Source organism: Geotrypetes seraphini, chromosome 5 (assembly GCF_902459505.1).
Source record: "Geotrypetes seraphini chromosome 5, aGeoSer1.1, whole genome shotgun sequence".
Classification (NCBI taxonomy): Eukaryota; Metazoa; Chordata; class Amphibia; order Gymnophiona; family Dermophiidae; genus Geotrypetes; species Geotrypetes seraphini.
In genome coordinates, this window is record NC_047088.1 from 214,795,117 (window position 1) to 214,813,889 (window position 18,773).

Here is an 18,773-nt window from a genome sequence, read left to right on the forward strand (position 1 = left end):
CCAGAAGTGACCAGATTTATGAGAGGGGCACTTCGTTTGCATCATCTTTTCTCTTCATAAAATCTTAACATTGTTTTGCAGTGCCTTAGAGAGGCCCCATTCGAACAACTGAAGGATGCTTCTCTTCTGGATCTCATGATCAATACTGTCTTTCTGGTCACCATTGTCTCGGCACCACATATATTGGAGCTTCAGGCTCTTTCATGCAGGGAACCTTTTCTCCGTATTACAGACACAAGTGTTATTTTCCGTACTGTACCTTCTTTTCTGCTGAAGGTGGTATCAGCCTTCCATGTCAACCAGGAGGTTTGGTTGTCTGCTTTCATCACACAGGTTCGAAGCACAAAGAACAGATTTTATGCAAGTTGGAAGTCCAAAGAGTCTTGCTCCATATTTGGAGAGGTCTAATGATTTCAAGCTGTCTGATCCCTTTTTGTCCTGACTGATGCACCTCGCCGTGGGCGTCCAAGTCTTTGATCACTCGATGGATTCAAATGGCCATTTCCACGACTTACATCACCTGCTGATTTCGCTTAAAGCCCACTCGACTAGAAGTGTGGCTGTGTCGTGGGTGGAGTCTTGTGCAATTCATCCTGATGAAATTTGCAGGGCGGCTACTTGGTCCTCTCTTCATACATTTACCTGGTTTTACCGAGTAGATGTGGCAGCTCAGTCTGATGCCGCTTTTGGGACCTCTTTGTTGAGGACAGGCTCTTCTGTCCCTCCCTAGTTGCTACCATTGCTTTGGTACGTCATCTAGCTTATGGAATCCGGAAGGGACGTAACAGAATGGAAGATTAGGTTTATACCTTCAATAATCTTCTCTTTGTTAGTCCATGTAGAATTCCATATGACCGTCCTTTTCTGTAGACACTCAGTTGTTTGGAATGGCCTGCTTTTCTACCTCGGTTATTCTCCTTACAGGCTTGAAGATTTTCCAGCCAGTTGCCAGATCCTGTGGGGAGTTTTTCCTGTGAGTATGCGCATTACTGAAGGCTTTTTCTTGGGGTGCTCATTGCACACAGCAGGTTAGTTCTACATTGCTCCTCAGTGTTTTTCTGAGTTGCCTTTTTACCTGTTTATTACTTGTTCATGTTTTGCAGAGCAGCCCAGTTCAAGACTTGTTTATGTTGTTGGGGGATCTTTTCCCATACCCCCTTGTCATGGATTTGTTCAGATATGTTACTTGGCTTTGGTACTTAACTGGATATGTTTTCTAGCTCTCAGGTTAAGGGGGTGGAGAATTTGCTCAGAAAAGTGTTGGATTTCAGCAATTCCTGGATTGCGGGTTGGGATTGAACACCTAGCATATGAAATCCTACAGGGACTAATAGAAAGAAGATTATCAAAGGTATAAACCTAATCTTCCATTCTTAAGTGTGCACCAGTTCTAACTTGTATTTTATGTAAGACTGTATTTTGTTAAGTATACATTTCAGTAACTTCTAATATTGCAGAAATTGCCAGACAAGCAGCACAGATAAAGCTTCTGAGAAAACTCCAGAGACAAGAGCAGGCTCGAGCAGCCAAAGAAGCAAAAAAACAACAAGGTATGAATTCTATTTAAAGTTCTTAAGAAATTCTACATGCTAGTAGACAATCTCAGAAGTTGTCAGTAATTTTGTTCTGACATTATTCTGTTTGTTTTATTCATAGCAATTATGGCTGCAGAAGAAAAACGAAAACAAAAAGAGCAAATAAAGATAATAAAACAACAGGTATGGTGCAGTCTATGATCATGTATTTTAAATATTGTTGAATCGCTTTATATTATATATGCACTTGGGAAGAAACTTCTATACTTTGAGGTAATTTTATAAGGCATTTTCGAAATGCTCAGACTCTCTCGGTTAGGGTTACCATATTTGTGAAGACAAAAAAAGAGGACCCCGACCAAACTCCATCCACAGTCCCACCCACTTCCTTGGTCTCCCCCTTCCCATCCTCTGTACCCTTTTAGTGCTTCTCTCTCTCCTTTCCTCCAACCCTCTTCACCCATGGGTGCTTCTATCTCTCTCCCCTTCCAAACCCCCTCTCCTGTGGGTGTTTCTTTCATTATTTCTTTCTCTCTCTCTCCTATCAGCTCTCCTCCTGTGGTTGCTCCTCTCTCTCCTTCCAACCTCCTCTTCTGTTGTTTGACTCTCCTCTCCCATCCAGCACTTCCCTACTCCATGTTCTTTTCTAGCACTCTCTACTTTCCATAATGCTTCTCCCTCCCTGCTGCTTCTCCAGCCCCTCCCTCCCTTGCTTCATGCTGTTTCTCCAGCCCTCCCTTCCTTCATGCTGTTTCTCCAGTCCCTCCTTCCCCAATCATGCTTTTTTTCTAGCCCCATCCAGCCCCACTCCAAGCTGTTTCTCTATCCCCCTTCTTCTGACGCTGCTCTCTTAACTCATGTCTCCCACCACATACCATAATTGAATCTTTGAGCAGCTGACAGCAGTAGCAATGAGGTAAGTGTACTGCTGCCAGCCTGCTCCAGAAGCCAACTCTCTGCAAGTCCCGCCTATGTGGGAACAGAAAGTCGCTGCAGAGAGGCGACTTCCAGAGCAGGCCGGTGGCAGCAGGCTTATTTCGCTACTTTCTCTGGCTAGCCGTAGATTAATTACAGTGGCCGGGCCCAGGAAGGAGGTAGGTGGGGGAATCGAGAGAGACGGCTAAACCCAGACAGACTCCCCCATTTTTTTTTTTTTTTTTTAATTCTTTATTCAGTTTTAACTCTTGCAACAAGTGTACAATATTCAATCAGATAATTCGTACAAATCACTTGACATTCTAACAATTATTGTCAAATGCATATAAAAAAGACCCCTCCCCCACCCATCCCATTCATCAGGAATAAACCTATTAAATCGCATAACATACCTCCCCATCCCCACATTAAATATAGTCCTATGTAATAAAAAGGTGTCCAAGGTATCTAATCATTAGAATATGCAATCAATGGCCCCCAAATCTTTTTGAAACTATTATAATTTCCTTGCTGTATAGCAAGCATTCTCTCCATTTTATAAATATGACAAACTGAATTCCACCAAAAAGTATAATTAAGTTTAGTATAGTCCTTCCAATTTCCAGTAATATGTTGAATGGCAACCCCCGTCAGTATTAACAAAAGTTTATTGTTATTTGCTGAAATTTGACTCTTGAATCTCATAGATGTTCCAAATAAAATAGTATCATAGGATAGGGCAACATGATTTTCTAATATTTCAAGTTTCAAGTTTAATAAGATTTGTTATCTACGAAAAATCATGTATTTCAATGCGTATTACAGTTTTCCAATGCATACAATAGAAAAAAGGGTAGACAAAATATGACATTATATACAGATTAAATCTATTCTAACACAAACTGATACATAAAGGGTAAATGGGGTAGATTACAATCTTTAATTAAAAAAAAAAAAAAAGGAACATTTAGGGAGGAACATGAAGGATGGGATCACATAAAATTCATTAAGATCTGGAAATTTTATGTTTGGGAAGTTAAGCTGTCTATATATTGAATACATCTTTATATAGAAAGCTTTTTAAAAAATGCTTGAATTTTTCCAAAAATGATTCATTACGTAGGTACAGTGGTAAGTTGTTCCAGAACTGAGGAGCTGTGACTGAAAAAATTGTAGATCTCCTGGTCCCTATTATTTTTAGAGAGGGAATAGTTAGTAGATTTTGTTGTATCGATCTCAGTGCTCTAAATGGAGAGTACGGTATCAAGTCGATCCAAAAATAATGGCGTGTGTGATTGTTGAATTTTAAAAGTTAACAATATGATTTTATAAGTTATTCTGTGTGTAATTGGTAGCCAATGTGCAGCTTGTAAAAGTGGTGTAACGTGGTCGTATTTTTTTTAACTTGTAATAATTTTTATTGCTGTATTTTGTATTATCTGTAACCTTCTTATTTCTTTATTAGTTATGCCATGGTATAAAGTATTACAATAATCTAATCTGGAAATGATTAATGAGTGAATAAGAATATTGAGAGCTTCGGGTTTTAGAACTTTTGATAATGATCTGATGAGGCGTAATTTATAAAAGCAATTTTTAACTACTAAACTAATTTGATTATGATAGGAGAGTTCCTGGTCCAAAATTACTCCCAATATTTTTGTTATAGTTACTGTTTGAAGAGGGATGTTATTTAGGAGTATCCGAGATGAAAATATTGTTAAATCCTTTTTTCCATGGGAAAAACATTACAGAAGATTTTGTTACGTTCAAGGCCAGCATATTGTCCTTAAGCCATTGGCTTATTTGTTTTAGCTTGTTATTAATAGATATTATCTTCTGAATTTAAAGGGTACAAAAGTTAAATATCATCTGTGTATGCAAATGAGGAAAATCCGATAGATTGACTGAGGGTTAAAAGTGGTGATAAAAAGATATTAAATAAGAGCGGGAAAAGAATTGAACCTTGCGGAATCCCAAAGGAATTGGTGAAATTTTTAGATGTTGAGTTATTGAAAATTACCTTGGCTGATCGATCTTGAAAGTATGCTTTGAACCAATTTAGAACTTGGTCGGAAATGTCAATTGAAGATAATCTTTTGATAAGTAGATGATGGTCTATAGTATCAAATGCCGCAGATAAATCAAGTGAAATCAGAAGAACAGATTTATGATGATCTAAGTGATAATGTATATTGGTTGTGAGCTCTATCATAGAATGTTCAGTTGAGTGATTTGATCTAAAACCAGTTTGATTGGGATGAAGGACATGAGTTTTTTCTACAAAGTTAGTTATCTGAATAAAGACAACTTTTTCTATTAGTTTGGCAAGAAATGGAAGATTGGCTATGGGCCATTAATTCAATTCAATTGCAGTTGTTTCTGTTGAGTTTTTAATGATTGGTCGGATAATAGCTTCTTTCCATTCTTTTGGTATGTGTCCTGTTATTAGACTAGATTCTATCATTCTCTGAATAAAAGGACCAAAAAAAGAAAAATGTCGTTTTAATAGAAATGGGGAAATTGTATTGATGTCTGTACCCTTTATGTTGATTCTTTGTAAAAGTTTTTTAAGGTCTTCAAAAGTTGGAATATTAAAGTTTGCCCATTTGGAAATAGGTATTGTTTGTGTTTGGGCTTCATTTGGGCTAGGATTAGTATTTAAGCTGATGCAGTATCTAATTTTATTTATTTTATTAACAAAGTAATCAGCAAGATTTTGTGCACTAGGTCTGATTTGTAGCGATGGATCTTCAATAACTTTTGGAGCTTTAAGATTTTTTAATATAGCAAAGAGAGCAGATGAATTTTTTGCGTTGGTTATTTTGTTAGAGTAATATGTTGTTTTTGCTAAGTTTATTTTATTTTTGTAGTAACTTTTGTAGTACTGTAGTATCAAATTAACTTCCAAAAGGCATTGACAAAGGGACAGAAAAATAGTAAATGATCTAGAGTCCCAGCATCTAAATTACAAAGCCAGCATCTATTAGACCTAGAGCTATCCAACTTTTGTAAACGAACTGGGGTCCAAAAATCTCTATGCAACAAAAAGAACCAAGTTTGTCTCATAGATGCTGACCTTGTTTGTCTCATAGATGCTTGACCTATTCTGATTGGCCCAGGCGCCTCAGGCCCCACCTATGGGCGGGGTTTCTGTCGCATGGGCCAATCTGGCCCCATTCTGAACCTAGCTGGCCTGCCGGATGGGCGGGCTTGGCACCCGTCCGTCTGGCCAACTTACAGGTAAGGGGTGAGGGTGGGGGGGTCGTGGTGTCGGCCGGGGGGGGGTCACGGGTTGGCGGGGGGGGGCCGATTGGGGGTTCTGGGGGGCGGTCATTGGGGGGAAGGGGGTTGTGTCGAGGGCAGGAGGGCCTGGGATCCCTCCTGCCCGTATTGTAGTGGGAGGTGGGGAGTAGGAGGACTTGGGCTCTCTCCTGACCCAATCCAGTAGGGGGGGTCACCGGGGCCATGAGTGCTTGGGCTCTCTCCTGACCCGTTCCTTTCGGAGGGGGGGTCGCCAGGGCCAGGAGAGCTTGGGCTCTCTCCTGGCCCGTTCCTTTCGGAGGGGGGGTTGCCAGGGCCAGAAAAGCTTGGGCTCTCTCCTGGCCCGTTCCTTTCGGAGGGGGGGGTTGCTGGGGCCAGGAGAGCTTGGGCTCTCTCCTGGCCCGTTCCTTATGGGGGAGGTCACCGGGGCCAGGAGGGCTTGGGCTCCCTCCTGGCCTGCTCGTACTCGGCGGGGGGGGGGGGGGGGTTAAGATCGCCGGGGCAAGAGGGCTTGAGCTCCCTCTTGCCCCGATGTTGTCGGGGGGGGGGGGGGGTCGTGGTTCGACATGGCAGGAGGGCTTGGGCACCCTCCTGCCTGGATCGTTATGTGGGGGGGGATTCTGTAACCGGTGTTGTTTTTGACAGACACCGGTTACAGAATCCAGCTTTTAGGCGAAGGACTGGCTCCTCCTTCGCCTAAAAGCCCTTCTGTTGGACGTTTTGGGCTTAGGCGTTTTTTTGGTACATTATGGGCAAAAAGTGTTGACGTCGTGGGGATGTACTTGTAGACATAGTGGTGATCTGGGCGTTTAGTAGAGGCAGGCCATAATCAAAACAAGGACGTTTGTTTTGGTTATGGACACTTTCCCTGCTTCTGCTTTGAACGTTTAAGGACTTAGGCCAAAAGGGGACTTAGATGTTTTTTTTTTTATTATGTCCCTCCACGTTCTTACCTTAATTGTTCAACTATCCTATAACAAATGTAGTTCCTCCCCTTCTTCCCTCTGTGTTCCAGTATGTCTATTTGGTATGGCATGTCTAAGGCCCAGATTCACTAAAGATAGCAACTCAGTCGCTGTTAGCCAATTCTCTGGCCGATTTTTGAAACAGCGATTGATTCACTATCTTGTTTGCATGCCAATGATTTGCATGGAGGTGCAGATTATTTGCATGAAGGCTCAATGATTCAATTGTTCAGTGAGTGATTGAGTCGGGGCAGAGCCCTCACAGTAGTGACAGGAGAAGCAGCCTCCTGCCACTACTGTCAGAGCTTCTGCAAAGGTTTGTTTGTTTTTTTTTCTTTTTTTTTAATGGCACAGATATTTTGCCAATTTTAAAAAATGAAAAAAGCCCCCTCCCTCCCCCCAATTAAAAAAAAAATGGCAGGAGGGATGCCCACTCCCTCCTGCCAGCAAATACCTCCCCCCACCCCTGATAATACCCGGCAGGAGGGATGCCGACTCCCTCCTGCCATCAGCCTCCCCCTCCTCATACCTTTACATTGGGAGCAGGAGCCCCGCCCCGGTGCATCATGTGATGCATGGGGAGGAGCCTAAGGCCCTGCTTGGTTCAGGCGCCTCAGGCTCCTCCCTTTGGAGGAGCCCGAGGCGCCTGAGCCAGTGACTTCCTTAGGTAGGAGCCTATGAAAGTCCCTGATTGACTCAGGTGCCTCGGGCTCCTCCCAAGGGAGGAGCCTGAGAAATATTTTAATAGGCTTCTATATCAAATTTTAATAAAACTTGAAGAGCTTGAAACTTGACCCAACTACACCACCTGGGGGGGAGGGAGAGAAGAGAGAAAAGAGAGACCTGACTATGGGGGTGGGGGGAGAGGGAAGAAGGAAGAAGATAAAGAGATCTGACTACAGAGGGAGAGAGAAAGAGACTCAACCATGGAGGGAGGAAGAGAGAAAGAGATACTCAACTATTGGTGGAGGGAAGGAGAGAGAGTATAGAATCACAGGAAGATTTGCCGGGAGAAAGAAGTGCAGATTGTGGGGGGGGGGGTAGGGTGATGTTTGAGAAGGCCAGATTCTGGAAATAGGGATGGAAAAACAAAGATGGTGACAGAGGAGGGAAGGAAAGAACTATTGAATACGTAGTGGTGGGAAGAGGAAGGGGAGGGAAAAGAGAAGGGAAGAGAGGGTACCCATGGAAAGTAAAAGGAGGGAGGGGAGGGAGATGAATGGAAGAGAAGAGATGGAAATTAGATAGATTTGAATAGGAAGAAGAAAAATGGAAGAAAAGTTCATGAAAGATGGATATAGGACAGGAAGTAGAGAAGAAAAAGAAAGAGTGAATAGACAGAGCACAGGGAAGCAAAACCAGAAATGCAGAACAAGATGATCAGAAAATCACCAGCTAACCACCAGAAAATCACCAGCCAACCACCAGAAAATCACCAGCTAACAAAGGTAAGATAAATGGTTTTAGTTTTAGTTTAGTAAGGGGGTATTGGGATTTGATATACCACCTTTCTATGGGACAATTGAATTGAAATGTGTTAGTTTTGAGAATTTATATCTGCTATTGCACTATACAGGAGGAAATGTGAGGGGGCACTTTATCCAATTAATCACAATTAATCATGTGATTAAAAATTTTAATCGATGTACAGCCCTACAGCCCTTTTTTTGGGACTACATCTCAGGAGATCACATTACATTTGGTTCAGATGTGAGGGCTGGTCTGTCCATGTTAACAAGCAATCCTTGCTTTTGATACTGTGGGTCACTCTGAACACTGCATCAGTATGAAGGCACTGAGGAGCCCTAAGCTTAGGAGTCATAAGAAGGCACTTGTATGTCTGACTCAGTCTTGCTTAGTGACAGAAAAAGCAATGTTGCTTACCTGTAACCATTATTTTCTGCAGACAGCAGGATTAAAAAAGGCATACAACCCTGCCTGCCTCCCTGAAAGTTTTTTCTTCTAAAGCTGTAGAGCTAAAGAGGAGATTACTGTTTGTAGAAGTGCTATTTTTTTTTTGTAATCTTTATTCATTTTTACTTCTTACAAGTGTATCAATAGATTAACAATTGAAATTTAAATACATCACTTGAATATCTGTCATATTTAACAATAATACATAAAATTTAATCCCTTCCCTCCCATCCCTACCATAACATATACAATCAAATATATCCTATGAAATATTCCTTTTTTTACTTATCCAATCATTTAATAAAATTCAGAATTCCCCCCTCCCATCCCTTCACTTGCATTGTACTTATAATGGAGAATGGTATCTATTCATTACAATATTTTATCAATGGCCCCCATATCTCTTTAAATTTTTTATAATTCCCTTTTTGTATGGCTATTGTGCTATTGATGCTAAGAATTTTACTGAACTGTGGGAGAACAGTTCTGCCCCAGTATCATATCACTCGCTTATAGGTTTTATCGATCTTGCTGTCTACAGAAAACAGCTGTTACATGTAAGCAGCTTTGTTGGTATGTAGGGCCCATAAACTATATATTCTTCATGCTCAGTCTTTGTTACGAATAAATCCTGAATAAAGGGAAATTGAGCACACTGAATTTTGCAAGTAACAAACCATTTGGAACCTTTTTTAAATCATTTATGGATGTGTAAAGAACATTAAAATGTGGTCTTTTTTAATGTTAAGAATGAATTTTTAAAAAACTGGTAAAAATAATTAAACATTTGCAATGTTTCCTTCTAGGAGAAAATCAAGCGAATTCAGCAAATAAGAATAGAGAAAGAACTACGAGCTCAGCAAATTCTAGAGGTAGAACCAAGAAGGCTGTAATTCTACAAAAAAAAATCAATTTCCTTTGTGCTCTGTAACTTTCACAACTGTCGTCTGCATGTATTTTTATCTCCAGTTTTATGCAGCCTGCTTCAAAATTTGTAATGCCTTTCGCATGCATAGTGATGCCGTTCCACTTGTTAAAACTAGAAGAAGAATGCAGTGTGTTTAGGTTACCTAGTTTCAAGTCAATGATACTCAATATTTGGAATTATTAAAAATATAGTTTTCATGTTTGGGTTTTTTTTTATTTATTTTTTTTAGAACTGTTGTACAATAGTGAGTATTAGTTTCCTTAATGTGAGAAAGAACAGTAAAATAGGTATCTGAAAATGCCTAATAAAAGGGTTTTTTTTACTAAAGTGCGGTAAGACTTCGCAGTTACCCTCGGGTAATGGGCAAAATTAATGTTTAGTAACTGCAAAATCTTTGCATTAATTCCCAACTTATGGTCATTCAGGGGAAGATTCTCAAATATTTGCAGTAAAATCCGATGAGCCACTGTTGCGGCCACTACTGTAATGATTTCAAAAAGACGAGTCATTCTTTAAAAACTGCATATGCAAATGAGGTTGGTGGAGGGTTGCTAAATTTGCATGTGCCAATCGTTGGTGATAGCAGTTGGCATATATGCAGAATAAAACGCAATGCACAAATTAAAAAAAGGCCCCAAATTGAAGATCGGCAGGAGGGATGCCCACTCCCTCCTGCTGCTGCTGTCAAGCAAACCTCCCTGACCACTCCCCAGCAGTGGGAGAGATGCCCACTCCCTCCCACCACCGTTGTCATACTCCCATAGGAGGGGCCTTAAGCCCCATCCCCAGCACAACCCAGGATGCACTAGAGAGGGGAAGGCCCCGCCATTGAAGAGGCATGCCTGTTGTCTGGAAGTAGGAGACATCCCTCCAGTCAGCCTTTGTAAACAAGGTAAGGGGGAGGCAGGGGGTTGTTGGAGGCATGGGAGGGATTGGGCACCCCTCTTGCTGCTGGGAGGGTCAGGGAGTTGCTTGGTGGCAGGAAGGAGTGGGCATCTCTCCTGCTGCTGGGTGAAGGGTATTGGGGGACGGTGTTGCTTGGCAGTGGGAAGGAGTGAGCATCTCTCCCGCTGCTAGAGAGGTTGGGTGGGTTGCTTGGTGGAGGGAGGAAATGGACATCTCTCCCACTGCCAGGGGGTGTTGTGGAGGGTTCCTTAATGTCAGTGGTGGGAAGGATGCCAGGGGGAGTGGGAGGTTGCTTAACGGCAGCGGTGGGAGGGAGTGGGCATCCCTCCCGCTGCTGGGGGAGAGGGGGTTGTTTGACAGCAGCAAAATTTTCTGGCAGTTCTGTGCTGTCAAGCCTTACTTTCCTGTCAATGCCTGAGCCAGGCAGTGACCAAAAAGTAAGGCTAGGACAGCTCAGAGCTGCTGGAAAATTTTGCTCGCAAATGTAGGATAATGTTGTTAGGGAATTACTCAGCGATAATAGAGACTTGCCCAAAGTTGCTGGTTTAAATATTAATGACCTCGTTGTAATACATTTGCATGGCAGTGTCGGAGACTGCTAGGAAGTTCGGAAAAGACCACAGTAAGCCATTTTGATAATCCGCTGCTTTAATGCATGAATGCTAAACCAGCTGAAACCGGTTCTGTGACTACATTAAAGTTTTGAGAATCTTCCCCTAAGTTCTTTACCACATGTTAACTGAATGGCGGATAACAATGTAGAAATTACACTTTATCTGCTGTGTTAACACACAGCAACTTCTAGCTGATTAGCTGAATGGCACAGTCTCTATTCTCATCTTTGTTCCATGGTAATTGTTGATGTGGAATTGATCACAGGTTAACTGCTAAGGTACCGTATTAACTATTAGCATGCCTATTTAACATCAGTGCAATTTAGTAGTAAATAATTTCAAAAAGACTGATGCTCAAAAGTAACACTGGTGCTAAAAAGAGGTTAGTACATGTTGTGTGCCGAATGCTCTAATAGTTTCAAACCGGGCACTGAAACCATTAGCACAGAGTACATTTAAATGGGGGGTGGCTAGGCTTCCAGTAGACTACCAGGTCAAAGTTACTGGGGGATGCTGATCCTGGTCTGGCCTCGCTAAAAGGGTTGCTGGACCACTAGGTCAGGTCAGTTTGTGACATGGGGAGAGCGGCTTGGCCTGACCTAGCCTGGTCAGAGAGGGGAGGTTCTGGAAGACCAGACTAGGTCAATTTGTGATTTGAAGGATTGGGTCCTGGTCTGGTTGGGGGGGGGAAGGTCACTAGACCACCAAGTTAGATCAATTTATGATTTGGGGGAGATGCGTCTGACCTGGACAGGGAGGCCACTGGACTAACAGGGCATTCTGGATTGGGTTGGGGGTAAGGGGTGGTGCGACATGCTTTTCATTTTTCTTCTTAATGTCAACTTTCCTGTCAGTGCCTGAGCCACTCAAAATTTAGTGCAAAGTGCTGAGCAACAAATTGGTACTGTCGTAATTTTAACACAATCTACCTTATACTAACCAGTGCCCAAATGTCAACCAATATTGATAAATGAATATAATAGTGCAGGAGGAAGCTCTCAGATCAACATTCTCTTACTCCCTTAGATAATTATGTTAAGAAGGCTTAACTTCAGCACATAAGCTTATATTTAAGGAGACTAATTCATATCTCTTCATTGGGCTCCTCCAACCGTGCATAAAAATAAATGTTCAGTCAGTGCAACAAACACAAAAAAAGCAGGATAAAGTACTCTTCCTGAAAATGTACATGTGAAAAATAGATCAGTGTGCCTTTACACCATATCTCAAAACCAAAACTCAAAAAATTCACACTTATCTGAAATCCAGAAGTCCAAATTGCAACACCGCTAATAAGCCCAACGCCACAGGTTTTGTCTTAGATGACTCCTTCAGGGAATCAGGTGAGTGTCACAAGTCCATCCTTATTCAGTCCTGCTCCCATAAGAATGCTCTGTCCAAACTGCAATGGGGTGAAAACATTTTTATTCTGTTTGTTGCATTTACTGTGAACATTTCTTTTTATTGAACTACTAGTCTATTATAGGATTTTTCTCTAGTGATTTTAACACGGCACTAATTTGCATGCCATGCTCATTACTCTGAGCATGCTGCAGCAATTTTTTTCTGTGCAAGGTTTGCGATAGAGTTTCACTGAACCACGAACCTTTGAGCATCAGCCCCCACATCAGTACTACCTGTTTAGTTATGCTATGAATTTCTTTTAATTGTTTATTTTAGTGAAATGTGGATATCTTAGTCTTGGGTGTTAATTGTTTACCATTAAGGTATATTAGCAAAGTTATGCATGCTGAAGTTATAACTCAACTGATTCAGAATGGTTGGCCAATCCTGTAACTTCCATTTGCAAGTCTTTGCTGTTTCACCAAAGTTGAAAAAAATATGTTATCAGTTTTCAAATTACTATTTACCAATCATTACCTGTCCAAGTAAATCTGTTAAAAAAAAGGTTTATTCATTTTCATTTAAAATTGCACTTCCGGTTTTTAATGAAATGAACAATAATTTAATCTCTATGCTGTCAAAAGAAAAGTATGGATTTAATTATCACCTTGTTAAATGCTTCCTGAGCCTGTGTTCTGCTAAAGCAATGTTTCAGACTCTTGACAACAGTGCTATACCAAGAACTGCTTTTATGGTGATAAGAAAGTAGCTTTCAAGTGAACTATGGGGTCCTTTTATCAAGCCGCACTAGCAGGGTTAGCGTGTCGGACATTTCATCACGCGCTAACCCCTGCGGCCGGCTAAAAAACTAATGCCTGCTCAATGCAGACGTTAGCGGCTAGTGCGGCAGGCGGTTTAATGCGCGTTAAATCCCTATCGCAGCTTGATAAAAGGACCCCTATATCTTGTTCTCTCCACCATTGACTTTTTATTCATATATGAAGGACTTGGGCATAAAACATGGAAAATTCTGGTTAACGTACTTGATGACTTAATAATAAAAGATATATTAGCAGTGAATAAAAAAAAAAATTTAAAGGAGATAAACTAACATATTAAATATTAAAACTAAAAGTTTAGGTCTCCACTGGTTTTCTCAGTGAGAGCTTTTTTTAGAACCAATATAATATAGATTAAAGTAAGTACAAGAAAATAATTATATAATGATGACTAATTCAAGTTTTCAAGATTTAAATTTATATACCGGTATATAAAATGGTTATGATAAAGAAATGGCTGCAAATATTTAGGAAAATGTAGAAAGAAATAATCATAGGAAAATTTTAGTATCCCTGAATCTTTTTACTATTATATTTTAGAAATTCTAAAACTTTTTATCATTAATGCTGATTGTATCCATCCTATATTTCCTGGTCACAAATGTCTTACATGGCAAATCTTGACTATGTGAGTGTCAAAATTGTTTTCTTTTCATTTTAATCAAATATATATTCAAGATAAAGTGCAGCATGCTGTGAAATGAGATTATTGTGTTTTACTGTATATATGTATTGTTATGTCATCCTGTAAGGCATGTAGTTTTAATTTTAGTTTGAGATGATTTTCAGATTGTAGATGGATGTGCTTTTGCATGATGTTGAGACCTGTTTTGCATGCACAGGCTAAAAAGAAAAAGAAAGAAGAAGCAGCAAATGCCAAATTATTGGAGGCCGAAAAACGAATAAAGGTTAGTTTAGATGAGCTGTAGAGTTTTGATTCTAAAACCATCATTTCTCATATGGCATGTATTATGGAAAAAAAGTATGTTAGAATTCTACTGATATATGTGAAATACTGTTTAAAATTAAGATTAAATCACTCTGCTGCTTCTTTTAAGCAGCCTGATAAATACCACTTCTCTTTCAGATATGACTGTGTATACTCTAGCTTCAGTCTGTGCTTTATTTATAATAACATCTGGTGCACATGGTATATGAGTCCTGATGATTGGGTTAACTTTCCCTACCAGCGAGCTGTGCAGAAGGAATCATACACTTTTTCTTTAGCTCTGCCTCCTTCCTTAGCAGACAGCACTGCATCTCTTTAGTTTTTTTCCTTCTGAATGCAAGCTGGAAGGTATCTTTCTGATCTGCTATGAAAAGTTTTGTTATTTGGGGTTTTTATCTGAATTTTGAGGCTATCGTTCAGTAGGTCCTCAGTAGCCCTGGGGTAGCTCTGCCTGGGAGAAGATGCTGACCCTCTGAGTGGTAGTCTGCATCTAAAAGGGCAACCCTTTCAAGGAACCTGTCTAACCAACATGCACTAATACCATGCCCCTGTAAAATCCAGACCCATAGCCCTGCCCCCTCAACCTGTTCTCGTCATCGGGACCATGTCGGGAGGGCATCTGCGACCAAGATGGTAAAGGGGATGGAACGCCTTTCGTATGAGGAAAGAATAAAACAGTTAGGGCTCTTCAGCTTGGAAAAGAGACGGCTGAGGGGAGATATGATTGAAGTCTACAAAATCCTGAGTGGAGTAGAACGGGTACAAGTGGATCGATTTTTCACTCTGTCAAAAATTACAAAGACTAGGGGACACTCGATGAAGTTACAAGGAAATACTTTTAAAACCAATAGGAGGACATTTTTTTTCACTTAGAGAATAGTTAAGCTCTGGAATGCGCTGCCAGAGAATGTGGTAAGAGCGTATAGCGTTTTAAGAATGGTTTGGAGAAGTTCCTGGAGGAAAAGTCCATAGTCTGTTATTGAGAAAGACATGGGGGAAGCCACTGCTTGCCCTGGATCCGGTAGCATGGAATATTGCTACATCTTGGGTTTTGGTCAGGTACTATTGATCTGGATTGGCCACTGTGAGAACGGGCTACTGGGCTTGATGGACCATTGGTATGACCCAGTAAGACTATTCTTATGTTCTTATGCGCACATGCAATGCGATGACATGTGTACATGTGCGTGATGTCACCGTGTTGAATCTGTGTATGTGCAGATGCCGTCCCAATGTGGTCCCGAGGTGAAAGCTTTTCAAAACCCGGACAAAGTGTCAGGTTTTGAAAAACCATCCCAACGCCTGGTCATGTCCTCTAGAAAGTGGACATGTCTGGATAAATCCGGACATCTGGTAACCCTATCCAGGAGGGCTTTGACTGGTGCCGGTTGTGTTTTCCTCCCGTTCCATGCATAGGTCCATGGGGGTCTGAGGTCTCAGTCCAGCTTCAGCCTGACTCACAGCCCAAAGATCATAGCATCCTGGACTGGGGATATACTTGTTTGAGGCAATGGTCTTCTTCAATATCCAGCTGCAGTGTGAGCTGAAGCAAGCAAAAGTACCAATGCAGCACAGCACATTGAATAAAGGCTATTAGAGCCAATGAGAAAATTAGGGGTATCAGGATTGCAGTTTTGGTGGTTTCTGGGGCTAGATATTGCTTATTGAAAGCTTCTATACTGGGGAAGTCAATTCAGAGCGGTTTAGTGTTACAATACATAAGCTTCTGTAAAGGTGTTACAATACAGAGTTTGTGTTTCCTGGGATGGTTTCAGTACAGACAATAATAAACCATAATCAATACATTATTGAACCTTAATCAATACTTGTGCTTTTGTAAAGGTGGTACAATACAGAGTTAGCATTTTCTGAGTTGATTCTCAGTAAAGCCCTTTTAAACCATATCAATCCTCTTTCTTATTTCCTCTTGTACTATATAATCAGTCTACCTGCTTATAAATACTTGTACATACCTATATAAAATACATCATATATTTATTCAAATTATACCTTCTTATACACATGTAAAAATATATACATACTAGTGTTTAAGCCCGTTATATTAACGGGTGCTAGAATAGATGTGTAAACTTTTAGCACAATGGGGCGCTGAGGCCTTTCTTTCTTTCTCTTTCTTTCTTTGCTTCCTGCTCCCCCTGTCCAGCAGTAGCCCTTCTCCCTTCCTTTTACCTTCCCCTGTCCAGCAGCACCCCTTCCCTGCTCCCCCTGTCCAGCAGTAGCCCTTCTCCCTTCCTTTTACCTCCCCCCTGTCCAGCAGTACCCCTTCCCTGCGCCCCCCGTCCAGCAGCACCCCTTCCCTGCTCCCCCTGTCCAGCAGTAGTCCTTCTCCCTTCCTTTTACCTCCCCCGTGTCCATCAGCATCCCTTCCCTGCTCCCCCTGTCCAGCAGTAGTCCTTCTCCCTTCCTTTTACCTCCCCCGTGTCCATCAGCATCTCTTCTCTGCTCCCCCTGTCCAGCAGTAGCCCTTCTCCCTTCCCTGCTCCACCTGTCCAGCATCCGCTAGCCCAGGTAGCCTCGGGGCTTTTGCTAGGCCGGCCCACCTCGCATTATCAAAGTGGGCCGGCCTAGCAAATGCCTCACGGCTGCTTGATGAAACCGTGGCTGCTGCCGCTGCTGGTCCACGGGTGAAAAGAAGAGGTGTTCCGGCAGCGGCAGCATAGTCAGAAGGCAGGAAGTCAGCTGGTGTCGGAGATCAGGGCAGGAAATCAGCTGAGACAGGCACTGCGCATGCGCGGCACGCTGCCACAGAGGCAAAGAACACGGAGATTGAAGTGCGCATACGCGCTAAGGGTTTTATTATAGCGGATATACATCCATATTTAGTATCATGTACTGTGTTCATACTACTCCTATTTCAATTTGCTTAGTGTCTGTATCATGCTTAATGTCTGTATCATGATCTGTGTTCATCTTGGAAGTACTAACTTCCTGATAAATCTGGTTATCTGTGCTATGATTATTTTATCTCCTGTCTCTACAGTGTTTATCCTATAGATGTCCCTAGTGGAGACTAGCCAACTATCTCCTCTTTGTTGCATTATTGGCTATAGTATTCTGTGAAGAAGATGGTCTTCATCCCTTTCTTGAACTTTCCGGTGACCTTTTCTAGTTTTAGTTCCTTAGGAAGGGCATTCCACCACCATCACTGAGAACATTCTTTTCCTGACACTTTTGTATTTGATGTCTCTAAAGGAGGGTATTTCCAGCAGGAAGTTTTGGCTAAAGTGCTGAGTGCATGCTGGTGTTTAGTGATGTAGTCTGTCCGTTAGATATTGTGGCTCTGAGAGATGAACAATTTTGTGTGTCAGCAATAAGATCTTGAATTTCATCCTGCTTTCGATCGGGAGACAGTATAGTTCTTTCAGTAGTGGGGTGGCACTTGTCAGCCTTGATTTTCCCAGCAGAAATCTCACTGCTGCGTTTTGTACCATTTGAATCTGCTTAATGATGTAATTTGGAATACCTAGCAGAATCACTTTATAGTAGTCAAAGATTGAGAGTACCAGGGTTATTATTACGTTGGACATTGTTTGGTGGGTGAGGTAGGGTTTAAGTCCTCTGACCTAGTAGAGTTTGCCACATGCATTTTTTATGATGTGCTGGATCTGTATTGTCATGTCCATGTTTGGGTTTAGCCATACTCCTAGGTTTCTTACCCCTTCCGTGGAAAATTTTAAGGTGTTGCTGTTCAAGGTTAGTTGGTATCTTGGGCTATTTTCTCCCCATTTGTTAATTAGCAGAAATTCTGTTTTCTCCTTGTTGACTAATCCATTTGTTTGGAACCACTCAAAGATTGTTTTCTAGGTCTGCCTTGATTTTCTGTTTAGTTTTCACAAACTATATAGGGTCCCCCGCATCCAAAAACCCCTTTCCCTAAATTTTTTTGACTTTGCTGTAGCTTTCCAGGGCCATGTGTTAGTGGCAGAAAGCTGCCGTGGCAGCCATCTTAGTCTTCCTGATTTTATTTTAAAAGCCTCTATCTGCCTCAAACCCCTCAATTTTGCTTAAAATCAATTATAATGGACTCCTCAGACCCTTCTACCCCTTATCATGCCAGATTTGTGCTTTTTCACCACCTGTTTTTGAATTTCAATATTGGATCTTAGAAAGGTAGCCCACTGCTGGTGAGAGACATTTTTTGTAATTTTTTGGTTTTACTGTTACTATTTTTTGGTCTTGAGAGACATTTACATAACACCTCAAATCAAAAATTTTATGTTACTCACCAGAGTCCCACGATAACCATTTAATGCAAAAAAGGTAGAGAAAAAGCCGCAAATTGCATACTTATTCAGCAATCAATAATAATTCAAAGCTGCTTAAATTCTTTTCATTGGCAAAAGACTCCACCACCACCAAAATGTAATTATCAATGGGTACTACACCCATCACTGTGCACAGGGAAAAAAACCCCAAAAGTTTACTTAGCTTGGAACCATGGTCTGAAGATCGCCGTCACAGCTGCAGAAAACACCTAGCCAGACTGTTGAAAAACCGCGGCGGCTACCAGATGAAAAACCCAGAACTCATGCCCAAATCCAACAAGTGCCTTGTTTTGCTTCAAAAAAGCTTCTTCAGG

At 41.4% G+C, this 18,773-nt stretch overlaps 1 protein-coding gene across 15 annotated transcripts in view; it reads left to right on the forward strand.

Annotated features, from left to right (window-relative positions):
• The window catches only part of BAZ2B (bromodomain adjacent to zinc finger domain 2B), a 535,524-nt gene that overhangs the window by 316,872 nt on the left and 199,879 nt on the right, over positions 1–18,773 (forward strand). For 12 of the 15 annotated variants that reach the window (XM_033946164.1, XM_033946160.1, XM_033946161.1 and 9 more), the window contains 4 exons: positions 1,458–1,550; positions 1,657–1,718; positions 9,400–9,465; positions 14,067–14,132. In XM_033946164.1, coding sequence (XP_033802055.1) covers positions 1,458–1,550; positions 1,657–1,718; positions 9,400–9,465; positions 14,067–14,132 — 287 coding nt within the window. The remainder of the gene's footprint in view (positions 1–1,457; positions 1,551–1,656; positions 1,719–9,399; positions 9,466–14,066; positions 14,133–18,773) is intronic. The other 3 variants (XM_033946167.1, XM_033946168.1, XM_033946169.1) reach the window with 1 other exon arrangement.